General features: G+C 39.0%; 1 protein-coding gene across 5 annotated transcripts in view; it reads right to left on the bottom strand.

Annotated features, from left to right (window-relative positions):
• DYNC1I1 (dynein cytoplasmic 1 intermediate chain 1) overlaps positions 1–20742 on the bottom strand; it is a 313409-nt gene that overhangs the window by 274014 nt on the left and 18653 nt on the right. For all 5 annotated transcript variants that reach the window (XM_053896695.1, XM_053896694.1, XM_053896697.1 and 2 more), the window contains exons 2-3: positions 7735–7851; positions 239–353 (exon numbers count right to left, since the gene is read on the bottom strand). In XM_053896695.1, the coding sequence (XP_053752670.1) occupies positions 239–353; positions 7735–7842 (223 nt within the window). In that variant the 5' untranslated portion in view covers positions 7843–7851. The remainder of the gene's footprint in view (positions 1–238; positions 354–7734; positions 7852–20742) is intronic.

Raw genomic sequence — 20742 nt, 5'->3', positions numbered from 1 at the left:
TAAAATAATCTACTAGTACACAGTAGAGAAGGTTGACCATATAATCAGTCAATAAGCAACAATCTGTCTTTCCATCTCCTTCCAGCCCCCTCAATTCCAAAAATAAATACAGCTGAACCATAAGCCACAGAATTTCTTCAAAAATAAAAATAAAAGAAACATAAAAGAACAGTAAACGCTGGACATGGTAAATCCCATGCAAGTCAAATTTAAGAAAACAGTAACACCGTTCAGGTACCTAGAGGGGGCTCCGGTGATATACCAATGCTTTGCAAAAGAGCCTCTGTCTCTCTGCGTTTGCGATCCAGATCAGAGTCGTCCTGAACAGGTTCTTTCTTTTGCTGCATATCAGCCTAAAAAGAGTAGATGCCAGTAAGAAAAGTTAATAACAGAACTAAGTATATGCTTTTCCTGGCTTAAACTGAAAGTGGTAAATGCGTGGCAGTGAAGACCAAGCAAAAGCCATAAATAGATATAATCATGTGTATAAAGGATGAAAAAACACTGCAACTGCTCCACTTAATAATTACTAACCCGGTGCTTTCTCTTTTGTTTGAAGGTTTTTTTTCCCCTGCTTTTATCGCATGGTATGAAAGTTTCTCTCACTCAGTTTTGAAAGAAACCATCAGAGTTAAGTATTTCTGGCTGGGATAATATGGATTATTCTTTTTTTTAATTCTGTTTGCCTTTTTCAACCCCATTGTCCCTTCTGGGAAGACATACTATCTATCAATTCTTGATGAGTGCGTGTTTATAATATTCACGCCCCATGTTGGAATTACAAAAACAAAGAATTACTGGGATCTAACTAAAAAATAAAACTAGTTCTGAAATCTGTAACTGTAAAATACACTCTGTATCAGCAATCTAAGTTTACCATGGTTTAAAATAAACCATGCTACAATATTTATTGAGGCATGTGAGCAATATTGATATCTAAGTGTTGTAACTTAATTCTGATTTTCACAGGCTTCCATTAAATATATTAACTCAAGGGAGAAAATTATCTTGTAGAAAAATATAGAATAAAAAAAATCATTTAGAAGAAGTTTCCCAAATTCTGTCAAACAAACACAGGGCTTCATATAGACAGATCCTATGTCTGGTTCGTGTTTTCTATAGGATAGGAACAACAAAATACAGGTTAAAGAAGGTCATCGGTGGGATTCTGGGCTAATTAAACATTCAGGTCTTTTCTATTTCCTAACACAGTTAATTACTTACTTAAGGCATTTATCCCACATCTGAAACATGGTAACATCCTGCTTCATGATAAAGCTTTGAGAGTTTACAAAAGTGAAGCTATCTTAAGGTTGTCAAAGCCAATTATCCAGTTACCAAACACACCCTCCTCCCGAGGGGCAAGTTGGGTACCCTAACAGGTATATTATCTGCTTCAAGGGTAGCCAGGTACATTTCAAAGCACCAAAGCATAATTTACATCTTGGCATCTGAAGCAGAAAAAGTCCATGCAACTTTTACTTCCAGATGACAACCTACACAATGATTATAAGCAAAATGCATCTCTGCACATAATGCTGGGCTCGACACTTTTGTTATTATTCATCTCAGGCTTAAAATGCTCTCATATTTGAAGTCTATCTGTCATTTGAGGAAAAACTGTCATTGTGGGGGTTGATGAAGGCTAATGAGAGCACTAGAGGCTTTCTGGCACTCTCACCTAGCCCAAAATTCTGAAATGACAGTTTAATCTCTATCCGTGAAGACAGCAAAGTTCACATTCTTTTCCAATTTTAATTTAAACTTATTGAAGAAAGTTCCAAAGTGTATGCGCACAACAGAGGCAAAGATAGAACTAAAATAGGAAGGAGGGCCTTGCAGAGTGAGGATCTATATCAACATTCACATATCAGAAAGTTAAAAAAAGGAAGGAGGAAATCAAACAAAAGGGAATTACCATAGAAGTTACTGAAATACAAATGGAAAAACTAAGATAAGCAAAATCCATCTTAGGAAGCCAGTATGAAACAATATGATTTTACAGTGGAGAGTTTAGCCATCACTGGACTTTCAGCTTTACTGAGAGCAGATATGTGTTTATTTCGTTCACCACTATATCCTCACAGTAAAGCTGAGAGGTTAAGTGTCTAACTTGAGCTCCGGTCATTAGCTCTCAGTTCAAGAGTTTGAGCCTCATGTCAGGCTCTGTGCTGACAGCTCAGAGCCTGGAGCCTGCTTCGGATTCTGTGTCTCCCTCGCTGCCCCTACCCCACTCGTGTTCTGTCTGTCTCTCTCTCTCAAAATTTAACATTAAAATTTTTTTTAACGTATTGAATAAATGAACAATTATCTCCCTTTGGTAATTGTTATTCTATAACTATAGAATCTCAGAATTCTACATCCTTCCGCCAACTGCACTCTGTTCAGCAAGCGTCTTTACAACAGCACTGTTAGGAGTCCTCTAAACTTTCAGTGACCCAGTGTTCATAACAGAGTCATTGCTATATCCTAGCAACAAAAAGAGTCATTAACCTTTCCTCATTCTTTTAACAAAAACATAGTGAAGGACAACAGAGTGTCAATGGTAATGAGACAAGGAGGTTCTAATGGAGCTTAAATAGAGTGAACCGAAGAAGATCTGCCTAATCCTTTCCTTTCCAATAACTTAGAGTATATTATCTAAAACTTTCTGTCATGTATGTCCTATGCAGAAAGGCACAGATTTTTTTTAAATTTATTCTTTAAGCATTAAACATTTAAGAAACACACTAGAGGGCATGTCACACATCAGCATGCATAACCATACACTGTGCAAAAACAGCACACCTGAACTCCTCCTCCAAAATTTCATTCCTTTTCATACAGGTGCCTCTACAACTCATTCTCTGCCTTCCACCTTCTTTAATTCTTAAGGAAGAAGGCAATATAGTGACATATATTAGTAAGGACAAATGTCCATCTAGATGTAACAAAAGTTTAAGAAAGCTATCGGCACTCAAAGGTGACAAGGAAAATGCAAACTTAGGTAACTGGGGCTTATTAGAAATAAAGGCAATTCCTATCTGTTACCAATTAGTACCTTAAACTAAACAGAGTGATACTACATCCAAGGCAGTTAGTTATACCAAGTGCTCTAGTCACGAAACTTTTGATTTTCTCCATGTAATTACTGTAGAATCCTAATATATTTTAATGACTCAATAGGAGTGATTTCGCAGTGCTAGCAATTAAAAAATGTGCTAGGTGTCTTTCCCAGAAAACGATATTTCTGTTTGCAAAGAGTAATCACAGCTGAGACCCAGGGAGGAAAATCAAAGAAAGCAAATTTGTCAGCTGAGAACTGTCAGTCACTTTTTCAAAGACAGCTCCATAGTTATTAGAGGAACAAGTGAGGACAGGCCAGGAAACCTCTGTCCGTCCTACCTTACAGCAATCCAGCAGAAGGTCAAGGACAGGACGAAACTTCAGGGTGGCCCCATTAAGGACACCTCATTGCATTAAAGCCAATTTTTCATGAAGTTGGGACTGAATCTGAAATGGTGGCCACTATATTTATTTTGAAATCAGATTTCATCCATAATACCACAACCAAGAAAACAGTTGACATCCAAAGAAGCACAGAGTGGTAATTTTATACATGTATAGCTTTCTGGATTCTGTGGAGATAATCAACCTAGGTGGTCCTAACTCACACCAGTTTTCAGTCCTGGTAAAAAAATAGTCACTCAGATTGGCATTAAGAAGCATTTTGTTTCCTTTTTATTCTAAATTTGTGTCATTTAAAATATAAGCTTAAATAAAGTTAAAAATCAAGCCTATAAGTTAAGGCTATTGCTAACACTCTACAAACACCTCAAAAACTAGACAATCTTAAAACTCAGGAGTCAGTGACAGTTGACTGGGGCATCCCATAGACTCAAGATCAGAATTTCCAAGGATATTTGCAGGAAAGAATTCCAGATGTTTGGAAAAGGTGTCTGTGACCAGCATCTCAGACTAGTGCTAACTAGTTGCTGTGTTCACTCACGCACTCAATCATTCTTTGTTTAACCCTTTATTGAAGTCCTGCTAGGTGGCAGGATCTGTGCTAGACATTCACTTGAAAAACACCAGCCCTGTCCTCAAAAGCCTGCCCTCTCTTAGGAGAGAAAGACGAGTGAAGATGCAAACATACTGCTTTGTGCTAACTGGTTTGATGAGGTCAAGGATAGGGGCTGGACTAACTAGTCATGGTGGGAGAAAGGTATAAGAGAAGGTTTTCTGGAGGAAGTGACGTTTGAGGTGAGAACTGAAAGACAGACAGTTAACAGTCAGGAGAAGGACAATAGAGAGAAGTAGGAGAATGGTACAAGCAGTAAGTAAATATTCACAAACTCCCTGTCGAGAGAGTGTGGCCCATACGGGATATGTAAGTAGCTGAGACTGGCCAGAATGTGGATTTAAGGAGAAAGAAGATGGGGTGAAAAGAAAGTGCTGTCTTGTCCACCCAGGATCTGATGACCACTATAAGTTAGAGAAGGGGTAGTAAAAGAATGACCCCAGGTTTCTGTTTAGGGCCACGGGCTGGAAGAGGGGATCCTTCCTGAGACTGGAGATAAGGGCGGCTACCCTTAAGGCTTTGACTTCTGGGGCCCAGTATCCTCATTTGAAAATTCCAGGTTTCTTGCAGCTACAAAATGCTATAATTCCAGGAAACTGGAAGACTTGAATTATAAGATCCGTCCAATAACAGTATTTTTGGAAAACGGCCTCATCAGCAGGATCCTGATAAATGTATGTAGCCAACCGTATGGGGTTGCATTCTCCTATTCTGGTTGCCAATCTCAAGAGCAGAATAACCACTGCTTCTTACTGACCAGTTCCTCTGTGCCTTATGTTCTCCTTACATCCTCACAGAACTCTGTGAGGTATGCACCAATATTTTCCCCATTTTACACAAGGGAGAACAAGGTCAGAAGGGTCTCATACTCACTCAAGGCCATTCTGTGAAGGGCAGAGCCAGGTTTCCCAGCCACATCACCTCAAAAGCCTTGGGGCAAAATCACTGAATTTTCCCGTTTCTGTCTTACGGCAAAGTCTGCTCAGACAAACCAACTCATCACAGTCTACAATTACTCTGACCCAATTAAGGAAAGATCTTTTGCAGGGGGAAACGGGTTGCCGAGGAACAAGACAGGTTTTAAGGATGGTGTCATCCAATGAATCGCAAAGTCTGGCCCTGGTCGGACCTTTCGAATCAAAACCTTTGAGATGGAGAGTGAGGGCTCTGTACTGCCACAGGAGCCCATGGAGCAAGGTCAGGATATGACAGGCTTAACCCTGTGGAAACAAGGAAACTAAGACCGTTGCTTTAATTCCAGGCCCAGAAAATACAGAGCCCAGGTGTACCACACTCCCTACCACCTGCCACTGGCAACCTCCTAGGGCTCCATCTGCTGTGTAACGGGCCAAATCCCCATCGGGCAAAGCTGCCGGGTACAGAAACAGAAAGGATGGCCTGTTTCGATCAGCCTTGTTTGCCTGCAATTCCCCGTGCGCACCCCCCCCCCCCCCATGGGTGAAGTGACAAAGACGAGGCAGACAGCATAATTTGGAACCGGATTTCCCATACCACATCACATTTTGTAGTAATTCTATGAAATCCAAGTTGAATGTTAGAATGTCAGTTTAAAAGGAAACTGGTTATTAGTAAAGGATAACAGGTGCTATAAAACTATAGTAAGTGTTGACATTTGAAGGAAAGGAAGCATAATAACCTAATGCCTTTTTTGGCTTTGCCTGGAAATGAATAGCCATTCCTTGTCAACTCTCACCTCTACTTCACTCAAAGACTGCATACATAATAGCAAAGATCACCAAGAGAAAAACATTATGTGCACTGTCAAGGACAAATAAGACTGTGGCATCAATCAAAGTGTAATGGAACGGGAGAGATGTGAGCTGGCAGGAGGCTAAAACACAATTGCAATTATGTTTTACTTTGTTGGGAAATAATTGTTCCAAATCTGTTACCTTGGTCTCCCACCCTTATAGTACGAAACAGAGCCTATCTAGATTGTAAGGCATCAAAAGACATTTTCTTTTTCCTTACAGAAAGACTCCAAGTATGGGACAGCTCTGGTTTCTAAACACACGAGTGTATCACACATAAAGTTTCCTTCTCAGAAAACTATTCCAAACCACCTTTGGCATCTGGTTTCTGTACAAGATGTGGGCTATTTCTACATGACCACAACAAATTGGAGAATTAAAAATAAATTATTTGTTGGATTGAGCTAGGAGAAGAAAACATGACATGACAGCAACGCACTGAACTGGGAATCCAGAGCCCTGGATTCTGGGTGTGGCAGACAGAAAGTGATATTTCATCTCTGGGTTTCTGCTACTTTGTGGGCGTAACGAGGGGTGTCAGTAGAAAGCCTCTAAAATCTCTTCTAGTTTCAAAATGTCATAATTCTATGTCCATGGAGCAGAGTCTACTACCATACTACCTACCCTCTCCCCAAGACGGGGACATACTGCTTTCCCTCTATCAGACCTAGGATCCTTGTTTATGCTGAAAAACACACATCCCTTAGGAAACCATGGAGATCCATTGGCATCATTTTTCTATTGTTCTCCTAAAATGTTCTGGCTAGTAGTTTGTGTGTGTGTGTGTGTGTGTGTGTGTGTGTGTGTGTGTGTGTGTGTTTTAATGTTTGTTTATTTTTGAGAGAAAGAGCTTGCAAGCAGGGGAGGGGCAGAGAGAGAGGGACACAGAGGATCCAAAGCAGGCTCCGCACTGTCAGCACAGAGCCTAATGCGAGGCTCGAACTCACGAACTGTGTGATCATGACCAGAGCTGAAGTCAGACATTCAACCAACTGAGCCAGCCAGGCACCCCAGGCTAGTAGTTTTGCAAAATTTTTTTCTTAAAACTAACACATATTGGGGCTCCTGGGTTGTTCAGTCGGTTGAGTGTCTGACCCTTGATTTTGGCTCAATTCATGATCCCACGGCCTGTGGGATCAAGACCCTCATCAGGCTCCATGCTGAGCATGGAGCCTGCTTAAGATTCTTTCTCTTGGGGTGCCTGGGTGTCTCAGTGAGTTGGGCATCTGACTTTGGCTCCGGTCATGATCTCTCAGTTCATGAGTTTGAGCCCTGCATCGGGCTCTGTGCTGACAGCTCAGAGCCTGGAGCCTGTTTTGGGTCTGAATCTCCCTTTTTCTCTCTGCCCTTCCCCCGTTCATGCACGAGCATGCTCTCTCGCTCTCTCTGTCTCTCAAAACTAGACTTAAAAAAAAAGATTCCCTCTAAAATATAAATAAATAAATAAATAGATAGATAAATAAATAAATAAATAATTCTTTTTAAGAGCCCTAACACATATTAAACACTTACCAGAGCCTGGGTACTACCAAGTGCTTTACAAGATTAACTCTTTTAATTCTCACAACCCCACAAAAAATATATATTAGTATTCCTATTTTAAGGATAGGAAACCAAGATACAGAAAGGTTAAGAAATTTCTAACAATACAGATTTCACGGACCACTTTCAGGTGCTATTCAAGTCTAAGGTGAACCTAGGGCTTGGAGACCTCTGGACCATAGGCGGTGCTTGGCCAGGACACAGCAGGTGACAACGATCTCGTTACTCTGCGTATGCAGATACCCATTCATTTTATTCAGAGATCCTAGAAGGATTCTTCTAGAGCATCCTCTTAATCATTTGACCAGTCCCTTAGAATCAAGTGATTTTCCTTTTTCCCTGCAACACCCCAATATTTACCTCTTTCTTTTTCCTCTCTTCTTCCTTCCGTTTCTTCTCTTCTCTTATCTGTGCTAAGCGCTGTTTTTTGCGCTCTAGCTCAGCTTTTAAGTCACTTTTGTCAGACATGTTGGTTTCCTTGGAGGAAAAGAAAAAAATGTGAATATATAAAAATAACTTTTCTGTATTATCATTGCAAAAATCATTCAAAAGCTTGAAAATGTGACTTTTTGACCACAACAGGTTGTATTACGTAGCCTATGTCGAAGAATCAAAGAAACAAATGAAGTTAGATCTGGTCTCATGCTATGTAAATATCTTCCTTTTTATGTATTCATAAATATTTGAAGAAATACAATGGTATAATCTGTTCTGGTCTGAAGAATAATAGCAACTTCAGAATAAGCAAGACACTTTCTGTGCAAGTTTCTTAACAAATAAACAACAAATAAGTAAATATGTAAATAAATAAATAAATAAATAAATAAATAAGAGAATCAAAAAAGAACTTTCACCATGACTTCCAATTTAGACGACAATGCACCAATTCATCCCCACACTGAGGAAAGAACATAGGCTGTCATAAACCCTTAGAGATGTGCCCTGCTCAAATTTCTATGGACTCAGTAAACATTCCTCCACTGAGCCTGGGCACATAGATTTCATTTTGCCTAGCATTATATGCATCAGGGAAGACAGCCACTAAAGACCTAACATGTTAATCTTCTTTTTCTGTAAAACTCCTCCCAAACTGTCACAATTAATTTTGTCTCCAGTACAATCCTATCTCTATAAAACGTTCATCTGCATACTGAACACAATAGTGCTTATCCTGGCACTTTCCCTTTCCAAAGCAAAAGATGTCTATGAACACATGAAATAGTAGGTAACACCATGGCAAGTTCTTGGGAAAATTTATCTGAATGAAATTTAATTTCTATGTTAGTGGGCATGGTGATGCCAATGGTGATGATGCCAGAAATATTTGCAAATACAATATGTTCGGAGAATACTGTCACCAGTTACCAATGATTAAATTTGCCTGTTTCATGCTCTCAATTGGAAACTAAGAAAATGGAAACACTGAGAAATGAAGAACCCCCTTCTGACCCAAATTCCAAAAATAAAGCAAAAAAACAAAAAAAAAATCCAAAATGTCATGTATATTAATTTACATATTATTTATATGCAGCTATGATGAATATATAATGAATCCCTAAGTAGATGACAGAGGAATGAAAGGCAAAAAAGAAGCAAAGAATACAAAAGAATGAAATATCCTCAAACTTCCTGTCACTGCCTTTAGAAGGTAATCAAGAAGCTGCAGTTACCCTAAGACACACTTCCCCAAAAATACTCATAGTTGTAAAATGCACTTTACTGTACATATTCCTTCTGGTTCATGGTGTAATGGCAAAGAATTGTGAAATAATAGCAATAATAATCACAATAATTAATCTTTGTAATCAATTCATGAACACACCCTATCTTCATTTTTCAACAAATATCATCAAATAATTAATCTTTGCCAGGCATGGTCTAAGGCATCAGAGTACAAAGATGAGGAAAATCAGATTCTCCCCTTCAAAGAGTGCATAACTGCACTTTGTAGGCATGTGGGATGGCTGGAGATGTTCTCTGAGATACTGGCCTGTGGGCTTCTGAGTGCCAAACATTTATTTGTTATCACATTTAATCATAACAATCCAAGGAGACCAGTGTTGTTATTAATACCTTGCTTGCATTTCAGATAATGGAGGCTCAGCAAGACCTAAGAATGCATAGTCAGTACGTGGCAGCGGCTAAATTCAAGCGTGCCCAAGCTCTGAACTACTCCACTCTGCTGACCCCAACGTACAAGTTAGGCAGAATGCAGAGCAAAAGAATAATTAAGATCTACTAGAATGAGCAAGCATATACTTTGAGGAGGAGAGGAAATGTAAAGTGGATATCAAATGAGGTCAGAAACTAGCAAAGAAGGGAAGATACCGATATGCAAAGACCTATAGAATGGGAACCAGCAGGCTAAGAGATGTGGATGAATCCAAGCCAAGAAATATAAACTTTAGTTGGTAAGAATGTATTTGTGGTGGCAACAGGTAAAGCCTTTGGAAGACAGAAGAGTTCCATTTGGTATAATGAGAGATGGGAAATCACAGCAGCTTTTTGAAGGGGAAAGTGACCAAGTAAAAATGGAATCTGCTTAAGCCTACTCTTGTCGCTGCCTGGAAAACAGATAGGAGCAGAAACTAGAAATCAAGCAAGCTGCCTAGAGGCTGGTGATCTACCTGGATCGATTGCACCTGCATGAGGATGGTGGGTGGATGTAGAGACCGAATGTAAGGAATGTGGGCAGATGAAAGCATGCTAAGAAGGAAGAAGTAACTCTTCATAGCCTTTAGATATGGAAGCAAAAGAGAAAGACTCAGACACAATTCAACTTTGAGAAAGCAAGGAGGATAGCAGCGAAGCTGGAAAGAGAAGGCAGGAAAGAAATAATGAAAAAACTTGTAGTATGTTTTGATTTTGGTGTCAATGGGATTTCTGGGCAGAAAGAATGCATAGATACTATAGATGGGATGAGAAGCTGGATGGGGACCGGAGCTGTGGAACAGAATTCTGAGTCATCCACCTACGAAGTTTAAAGCTGAATCACAAATTCAAAGTCCTACAGGAGCCAGGCAGATAACATGAGGACACAAAGCAGTGATTAAGACCAGGCAGAGAGGAAATAACCTGCCTGAAGAAGAAAGCTCTATCCAGCTCCATGGTTGACATGGAAAAATATGAATCAAAGCAGTTAGATCTTCTGATTTCTTTTTAAGAGAAACCATGGAACTGACAAAAATCAGGTTTATCACTAAAATATCATTTGCCAATAATTTTCAACACCAGTGGGCAAAATTCCTGGCAGGAGAAAATACGACCCTAATTCCAGAAGCCATCTGTGAAATTACATATACTCTTCCTTCTCCCATGGGGACCAATCAGATTTATGTTTTTGACATTTTTTTGGCCGTCAGAAATGAAATGTCCAATCAAAAAGATCACTATTAAAGCAATAATTGTGTCATTCTGAACACAGCCAGTGGAAACTACTTAGAATTTTCTCCCACACATTTCCCCAGTTGCAATTGGACTTCTTCTAGTCCACCGAAAGGGCCTGCCACAAATTCAGCTATATACTATGGTCATTAAGGAGCAAACTATGTAATAAGAATATCCTATATTTGTTGTGATTTTCTGGTTGACCTTCATTCATGAGCAGGAAGTAAGGTGTATATTTAGTACATTTCTGCAAAAAGCAAAGTTCTTCTTACAACTGATAAACGTGTATGACCATGCTGGTAATTTAAGTTGGTGTTACCAGCCGCACAGCCAACATTTTTAAAATAAACAACAAAAACGCCAACGGAACTTTTAAAAAGTATTAGGTAGTGGTGTTTCAAGTAACACACTTTTTAAAGGTCGTAGAGACACAATGGCAAAAGATAGCTATAGAGTATCTTCCACTTATTGATTTTTTGGATCTACTCCAAAATAGACATTTTGCACCAACACCAAGTAGAATAAGAAATCTCAAGAGAACACCTCATAAAGGGTTTGGGAAGTATACATTAGAGTAAATGAATGGCCCTTTACACACAGTAAAAAGGCTGCAATTGTGGCACTAAATGCAGTGTCAGCACTAAACTCCCCAGGCTTTCCCGGGGGGCTTGCCACTCCGACTCACTAAATCGCCCTGCACATCAAGCAAAGCAAATTGAGGAGCAAAGCATGGGGGACATGAGTTATAGAGCTTCCTGTGGCTAATGTAGGTCATTGCAAAGGCAATTCTGATGCTCTCAGTTTAAGAAAATAAGAGTCAGAGCTACCCGCTGCTAATTATTGCTCACCTACTTCACACACACACACACACACACACACACACACACACACACAGCTGGTCTCTTTCATTTAAAAATTAAAAAAGGGGTCAGGAGAGAAATCACACCCACCTCTGGGTGTAAGTCTGTTCATCAACCTACTCTGCCACCAACCAGCCAACTACAGTTTACCTCTCCCTTGTCTTAGGAACAATTACAGCTCAGCCTCGCCCACTCCATCCATTCCAGGGTCAGATGATGTACTTTTATGATGCCTGCTCAGCTCTCCTCAGAGCAGAGTCCCATATTCCAAATTTGTTTTCTGTTGGTGACATTCCTCTTACCCACACTCTCTTACAACCTACCTTCACTTACCCAACTCTCACTTTTTACCTCCTCCCACCCTGGCATCTTAGCCCATGCTCTCCTACAAATTCTCCAGATTTACTACTGCTGAATACAACCCCACTTCATCTCTTTTCTTTCTTTTCTTGTCCCCCAAGTTACCCACCCCTCAACAAGAGATATCCAAAAGTTCAAATCAGCTACTCCATGTCCTCTGGGCTCCATACACTAATCCCCAACACTTATTATTATTTTTTTTTTTCAAATTTCAGTTCTCTACTTCTGATTCCCCCCCCCCTTTTTTTTTAAAGCAGAACATTATTATATTTCAACACACAACTTCTGTACAACCAAAATTAAAACATCACAGTAAGATGTTGGAGACAAAACACGGCATTTCATTTACAATGCATGGCGAATGGTTAACATTCCTTAGTCATAAATAATCTCTTACAAACCAGTAACAAAGACACTAATATTCCAAGGGAAATGAAAAAAAAAAAAACAACACAGAGGAAAATGAAATAACAAATGACTATTAAGGTTTAAGGACATATGAAGATAATTGAACTGAACAATAACAGAATAAAAGCAACTTCTTTGTAGTATCACATTGACCAAGATTAAAACATTGACATCTAATGTTTGCACAGTTTTAGAAAAAAAAAAAACAAAAAAAACACTGGGAGACAAGATTGATGAGGACAGTCTATACAATTGGGGGAAAATCTCTACTTTTGACTCAAAATATAAATTTTGGATATGATTAATTCCAATGAAGTGGATATACTAGGACTATTTCAACAAATTATTTGGAGAAATTCAAAATAATTTACATATAAGCATGTTCACTGCACAGAAAATTTGTAGCTAATGGATTTCTCTTTTTATCCCTGGTTCAACCTTTATTCCCTTGCTTCACTATAACTCATCTCCACCCATCCTCCCAAATGTCTCAGTTCTTATAACTTTTGCTTCAGTCCATCTCTGAGCCCAGTAAAAGGCCATTTGATCTCAGTTAAATGAATCAATATAAGAAAAGAACTTAGAATCATGCCTAACAAATATTAAACACCCAAGAAAATTGTTTTTCCTCTTCCTCCTCTTCCTTCTCTACTTCTTCCTTTCCTTCTCTTCCCCTTTTTATATTATTATTATTATAATCATCATCATTATTATTATCATTACTATTACTATTACTGTTTTCTACCATGCCAACCCTTTCCCCCATCACTAAGTCCACCTTAATTCAATAACCAAAGTCATCATTCAAAGTTCACTGCAATCATTTAAAAAATATTACAGTGAGAAATACATTAAAGGTATATAGCACGTTACTGATTTAGTAGCAATATAATCAGAGTAAGAAAACCCAATCTGTGATCCAAGAGAGTCTAAGGCACTTCAGAGCAAATAGAAGGAGCTTCTCAATCTAATGGATTATAAAATGGAAGTTATGTGGTTAAAGAGATGTTACTCAAATAAAAATATTGTAAAAAATTAAATGCAGTCATTTAATTTAGTAATAGTAAAATTCTTCTCAATTTTTCAGTTGAACACAGGAATTACATATCAAGCTGTCCCAAGTAGACATCCTCCCGTATCTCACCCACTTCCGCCCAGAGGATGGAGAGGCACATGGAGAAATGGTTTCTTCTCTAACGAAGAAGTTAGTTGCAGGGAGGGTTAATCCTGCCATTCCATTATAGAAATGGCTCATGATCCTAAGTCTCAATGGAGGAAGAAATGGGGAGAGAAAAGAAGGAGGAAAATGTATGAGAGAAAAACATGGACACTGAGGAAGGAAGAAACAACACGAGTCATTTTCACACTGGCCCTTGTCTTTCCAGTTAACCTTGCATTTCCTTCACACTTCTTAAGTCCACACACATCCATAAAGAAAAGAAAGTTTTCAGTGTTTCTTGAATGCAATGAGACCTATAGCCTACATTTTCATTTTTGCATGTACCATCATGGGATGGTCGGGTCCTGTTTAGAACCAAGTATCTAACAGAGGAGAAGCAAAGGGTTTAGCTCTGTTTACACAGCTGCCAAGTAATAGACTCTCCCAAGGCTCAGCGTTTGAACAATATAGACTTCTATTTCCTTTTGGTTGTCTACGTTGGCAGCAGTTTGAGATTCCATTTCTAATGCTGGCATATGCAAATGTATTTTTAAGCTTAAAGTCAGAATCCTAGGAGGTTTAAATCATTGCCCAGCTGTGGCCAGACTCATTGAAAAAAATATCCAGAAACAAGTTCTCTTTTTCTGCCTGAAAACAATTGCTCTTGTCAGCTCTTTACTATGAGCTATTGAACTTTTCATCTGCCACTAGGTATGCATAAGAAATTTGATCTTTCCCAACCTTGTTTCACCTGCCTGGCTTTTCATAAAATGCAGCTGACTTCTCCCAACTGGATAGGTGGACAAGGGATGATACAGACCACAACCATTTGTCCATTTATACAGTGATATCTTGCCTTCTATAAAAGGAGGGTTATAGAAGTCTCAAGAGGGATTTGGCTGGTGAAAGACATGAGAGGGTTATTTGCTAAATTTTTACAGCCAACAGGACAATGTGAAAACAAAACTTTTTTTTTTTTCAGTTAATATTCTTTTTATTATGTAATGTGAGCTTGGTCGCAACAAGGTACACCTCTTCATCAGGAGTTAAGTCTAGAATATTTTCTGAGACTTGTTCCCTCATCTAGATTGGGTTTTTTTGTTTTTTGTTTTTTGGGTTTTTTTGGAATTTACTGTCAAATTGGTTTCCATACAACACTCAGTGCTCATCCCAAAAGGTGCCCTCCTCAATATCCATCACCCACCCTCCCCTCCCTCCCACCTCCCATCAACCCTCAGTTTGTTCTCAGACAAAACTTTTAATAAAATCCATCTCATAGTCGGAGGTTGCCCGGGTATGGTCTACTCATACTGTTAGATGAGCAGTTTTTAAACGTTTTGCTTTCAGCATCCCTTGATACTCTTAGTTCTCAGTGACCCCAAAGAGCCTTTGTTTATGTGGGTTACATCTATCAACATTAACCATGTTAAAAATTAAAACCGATAAAACTTTAAATATCTAATAATTCATTTTAAAATAACTATAAACTTGTTACTAATATAAAATTTTTATGGAAAAAATAGCCATACTTCCCAAGGCAAAAAAACAAATAGTAAGAAGAGTGCAATTCCTTTACATTTTCACTTATTTCTTTAATATCTAGCTTAATAGAAGTCAACTGGATTCTTACAGCTGCGTCTGCTTCCAGTCTGTTGTGATATGCTATTTTAATTGTGAAGAAAATCTCGTCTCACATAAATATGTATTCCAAAAAGGAAGAGTATTTAAATAGCCTCTTAAGGTAATTGTGGACATTCTTCGATATTACACCAAAATTCAACAGATGTCAGTTTCCTAATGTTCTGTTGCAATGTAATTATGAAATGACATCAATTGATGAGCTTTTTGCACTCTTTTTGCACATTAAAATCTATTGGTCTATCTTAAACTTTGAATGAACCTTTGACCCATGTATGATTTTATAACATTATGCACTGGTTATCTAGAAAATTATTTAGAAAAGTATGCAGACTTCTCAAATGTTGATACATGTCACTCTCCAATATCCAAAAATCAAACTTGGTAATATCACTACCAAACTCTTAGGAAAACTCTTTAGGTATGGTAAAGCTGATATAAATTTTCCAAAATTCTGATTTTTGCTGCAAATCTTAAATTTTGTCATTAGCAGCAAATATTGTCAATTCTGACAAGATCATGCCACTCTCATTGATTTTTGAGAAAATTTCTGCCAAAAACCCAACTCTGAATAATCCTAGTTTGTCTGTGAATTGTACTTTCAAGTAAAAAACAAAAACAAAAACAGTGTTTCATGAAAAAAGGCAGGTAGTTTGGCTCACAACTCAAACTACTGCACAAATCCTATCTCGACACAACCACCGAACTTTGGTAGGCAGCAAAAGTGCCTTATGTGTTCCCATTTGTCACACAGTAAAGACATGTGCTCAAGGGTAGAGATTTAACATAACATTTTTTTTTTTTCTGCTTCATGAAGGACATTCTTAAGTGAAACAGGGTTGGTTGGTTGGTTGGTTGGTTGGTTGGTTGGTTTAAACTGCAAGTGTGTGGCAGTGAAGGCTGATGCCAGTACTGGTCTAGTTTGGTGCCACTGTCTCAATTCCTGCTAAGTATCAGCAGTGTCACCCACCATTGCTTTCACACCATCACTGCAAATGCCAATCTGGTGAAAAAGAAAATAAAAATAACATTTTGTGAAAATTGTCTTGACCTTACAGGTTTCTGAAAACATCTTAGGATCCCCAGAGATCCTCAGACCACGCTTTGCCTTACCTGCTTCTTATAAGGTGGAGTTGATTCTAAAGCCTATAGAGACTGAACGAAATTTTGCTGTTGATATAAATAACCTAAACAGAAGGGTTTGAGTTCTTTCTTCTGCAGAAAAGAAAAAGTGAAAGACACAATAGTAGAATCACTGAGAACAGAATATTTCAGATTAGAGTCAAGCAACTATAATGATTTGGAAATACCTGGAAGATCTAAGACCTGTGGATATAGCATACGGAAAAGTGGAATTACAGAAAGAGTAAGGTCTTGAAGGAAAGATTCCATAAAACTATATGTGAAAGACTTGCTTAAACCAGAAAATAGGTAAGGAAGAAAAACTGAGATGACTTCTCTCACTGCTCATTCTCCTTCTCCCCTCACTACACACACAAAAAAATTAATGGAGCTCACTCAGCCTTGCTATGAAGTAAACTAAACTAGTGGCTAATAAAATGCAGACTTCTATGTTGTGAAAAAAGTGTTTAATTCTTTTGTTCTTTTAATTTTGCCATTTTAATAATTACAATTATACGTTTGTTTCAAGACAAGAACATCAAACATTATACAATCCAGTACCAATATTTTACCCATAAATAGGGAAAGCGAGATGCAGAAATCTAAGCTCACCACCATTAAACGGACAAGTCAGAACTGGAAACACCAGATCTCCTTATTCTTGAATACTTTCGCCAAATAATGCTTCCTTTTCAGTGTTTACTTAAGATTTTACTCATTTGAATCAAAAGGAAGAGCTTCTTAAACAAAAGGCTTTTATGGTGGATCTTGATCTGTTTATATCCAGTCCAATCTTGTGGTCGCTCTCTACCACCACCTGGTGGCAGAAAGTGTAAATTGCATGGGAGAGCTGACAACACGAGAAAAGGCTTCACCGTTGAAATTGCCAAACACACCACCGCAGCCAATACTGGGTAGTTCAAGACTCCAAGAGTTTCATCCACAGACGAAAGATCTATTTATGTCAGTAGAGAACTACTGTTTTTGAGGAGGGGAAAAATTTTAGTCCATGAGTCTATGGACTCATCTATGTTGATTTTTCTGGGGTCCTCTTAATTTTACTCACACTGGGTTAATTCTTGACTAGGAAATCAAGCAATACTGCTAAATTAAGCCTTTCATATCTCTCTTGCTGGATTTGTGAGCTATATTTAAGATTGTTGTGTCTGCATATCATCTCTAGTCCCACTTGCACTGTTTCATGATTCTGAGCTACCCAAGTCGTACTGCTAAAGCTGTAAATCAAGCATTGGCAATTGCAGCACATTAAACAGAAGAGACTCTCAAGCACTCAGCACAGAAGCCCATTATGCTAGAGAGAAAAATCAATCCATAGGGTATCTGCCCTCTCATCTAGTTAACAGAGTAGAGATGAGAGCCCTTAGAAAGTAAAGGCCTCAAAAGCCGTTGTCATCTTTGCCAGAAAGTTCTGGAAAATTTTGAGTTATTTCTGACCCCAACAGTTCATCCCACCAATTTAGAGACTCAACAAGCTTCTCTTTGTTAAAAGAATTGTTCCTCAATTAAGGGAATCAGTCATTCGTATCTTAGAGTATCTTAGAGGAACTATCAGACAATATCAAGAGTCCTTAGGAAATGAGCATCTCAAGTAGCATCCTTGAAAGAGTATAAAACTGAAGATGGAACAGTTTGGACAATGAGAGGGCAGTATTTTGGCTCTGTGGCCCTAAGAATTAGGACAGAAAAGGAACCAGAAAATAGAAGAAAGGAGACAAGAGCCCTCTGGGGAATAATACCACAAGGGAAACTAGAACAAATTAAGAAGTGAGACCTTGAACAAAGAATCCTATAGAAGTACCTAACCTCAGGTCAAAATAGATGGGAACAATGCACCACCTGCCCAGGCCACATATCAGGTAAAGAAGCCAAGTAAATAAGGGTTCCATCACTATATATAATATGAGATCACGTATCTGGGCTCCTGGAAGTTCAAAAGCACTTCAGAGCAAACAGAAAGGAGCTTCTCTACCTAAATAGGCACTCTCGAGGAGTATGTGAAAAAGGGCGACTTCTCCACAGACCATGATGCACAGTGGCTCCTCAGCCTTATATTGCACACCTAATGGACATCCAATAAATACCTGCTGTCATATAAATGGTTAAAGATGGCCCCTATGTTATTCACTTATTGACATTATGCTAGGACCATCAGTTCAAAGCCTTCTAGCACCAAACACAAATTCTTACACATTCAGTTGCTTTAAATACAACTCAGATAAGCTTGTATTAGCCATTTAGACCCCACCTGCTTTACATATCCCACAAAACTACACCCAATACTTGCCAGCTATAGATAAAACAACCGCCGGAGACTCCCACCTGGCTATGGAACAGCATCACCTAATGGGTGGTGGTGCCAACCTGCAGTGTCCGGGTCTCCTGCTGTGCAGGATGTCCCTTCTCATGCAATACTATCCAAGTACCACCCACTAAAATGCGTTGTGCAATGCTGCCACCTCATGGTCCTGTCTTCTCCTTGATCAGCCCTGAAATCCTCAAACTCACCACAAAGCCACAGCCAATTTTCACCGTGCCTTCCAAATTCATCACCTAATATTTCCAAACCTGCCCTTGCCTACCCATGTCCATTCATGCTGCCCAATACCAGTCTTCACCTGGCTCATCTGACAACCACGATGCTCTTCTAACTGATCTTCCTGTCTCCGTGCTAACCTTACTCCCTGATGACTTCCACATCCTCCACACTGCACTAGGGTGATCTTCCTGTCACTCAAGTCCAATGAGCTCACTCCCTTACCTAAAACACTTCGACGACTTCCTTCTAGATGCAAAACATGTCCCAACTCCTTACCATGTGCAGAAAATGCCCTTTTTGCCCATCCCTCTCTCCATATATCCCTCTACTTCCTAGTTCACACTTTCCTGTATCGAGCTGTTTCCTTCCTCTGTACCTTTGCAAATTCCAGAAATGCTCTTCCCATCGTTCATTACCTGGTGATTCCTATTCATCTTTCTCAGCTCAATCACATTCCCTCTAGAAAGGCCTCCTAGGGCTTTAAGGCTGGGCCAACCACTCCGCCATGAGCACCCAGTACATGGTCTGCTGGAGCATGTGCCTCCCTGCCTATGTTCTGTTTGTGTGATTCTCTCCTCCTGTTACATTGAAAGCTCCACGAAGGGAAGGGCCATGTCTCGTCTATCTCCATACTTCTGGTGCCTGGCAATGAGTGCTCCTGAACTGCTAAATAACCATTAGACAGGAATGAGAAATCTGTGATTTCACTATCAGGAATTTCCTGATTGTCAATAAATTGTGTCAGTGCATTATGCTTTTAAATCACCGAACTCAGAAGTTCTTCCTTATAACGCAACCAAATTCTAGTCCCATGGAAAGGGGGTGGGAATTGATTTTTCACCCACTAGTACAAATGTGCAACCAAGACATGATCCTAATGTTGCCTAATCCACTGAACTATCTTTTCCTAAATCACTACCATTATATGCCCATTGATGTAAGTTTTTCCTGTCTGGTTTACAATTTGAATCTCAGGTGTCTGACTCTAGAAGGATTATTTAGCAAAATCCATTCTATTTATAATTGGCAGCCTCTATTGTTTACCTTAACCAACAAATTCAAAAAATCTGGAATCTATTGCTTAGAATACCTTGAGGATAAATAGTCATACTGACAGTTGAGCATTCTTTTGTAAAGTGATGTAAAAATATCAGTGCTCTAGAACAGAGCCATATATTGTACTAGAAGCTGTTTCTCTGAGTTGCAAAGATGGTCAGTAAGCATGTCTAAAAATAAACAACTCTCAAGTAACCTGTGAGGCTGATCTTTAAAATAATTGACAACAAGCAAATCTTCAGACATGACCAGCTTTGGCTTTGACTCTGCTGTCTCCATAAAAGGGCCAGATTTTCCACGCAGCAAAGTTAAATCAGCACTGGCCAGTCGGCCTGCCTAAAAGGGGCACTCTAGCCTGATAGAAGACACTGGTAAGTTCAAGCCACCCAGATGTTCTTGCACCTTACAAATAAGGGCAAATTTAAACTATCATACCAAAAGAAATACAATCAGGATATATTAATAAAAATAAGGGGAAGAAGAGTTTTAATGCTTAAATCATGAAGTCAGAGTAGATTTTCTCAAAGTAACTCAACAATATAAACGTTCGGAAAGTCAACCTGTTTTAATCTTCTAAAAATACAAGCTATTAAGGTATCTCGACCTCTTAAAACCAATTAATTCAATACCCTCCCAAATTAACTACGAAATACTGGTGAATTTGTAATTAAGCCTGCCTAATTTTAAAAACCATCGATCCCTGCTGATGTTATGTCGAGCAGAGGAACACTCCTCAGAAGAGGGACTCAAATCAACACCTCTGACATGTGCAAAGCCAGGATACCCTAGTGTCTGGAGCATGTGCTCTTAACTGCTGCATA

The sequence above is a fragment of the Panthera pardus genome, unplaced genomic scaffold (genome assembly GCF_024362965.1).
Source record: "Panthera pardus isolate Hobbes unplaced genomic scaffold, ASM2436296v1 HiC_scaffold_8, whole genome shotgun sequence".
Classification (NCBI taxonomy): domain Eukaryota; kingdom Metazoa; phylum Chordata; class Mammalia; order Carnivora; family Felidae; genus Panthera; species Panthera pardus.
This window is presented reverse-complemented; position numbering and strand designations above follow the sequence as displayed.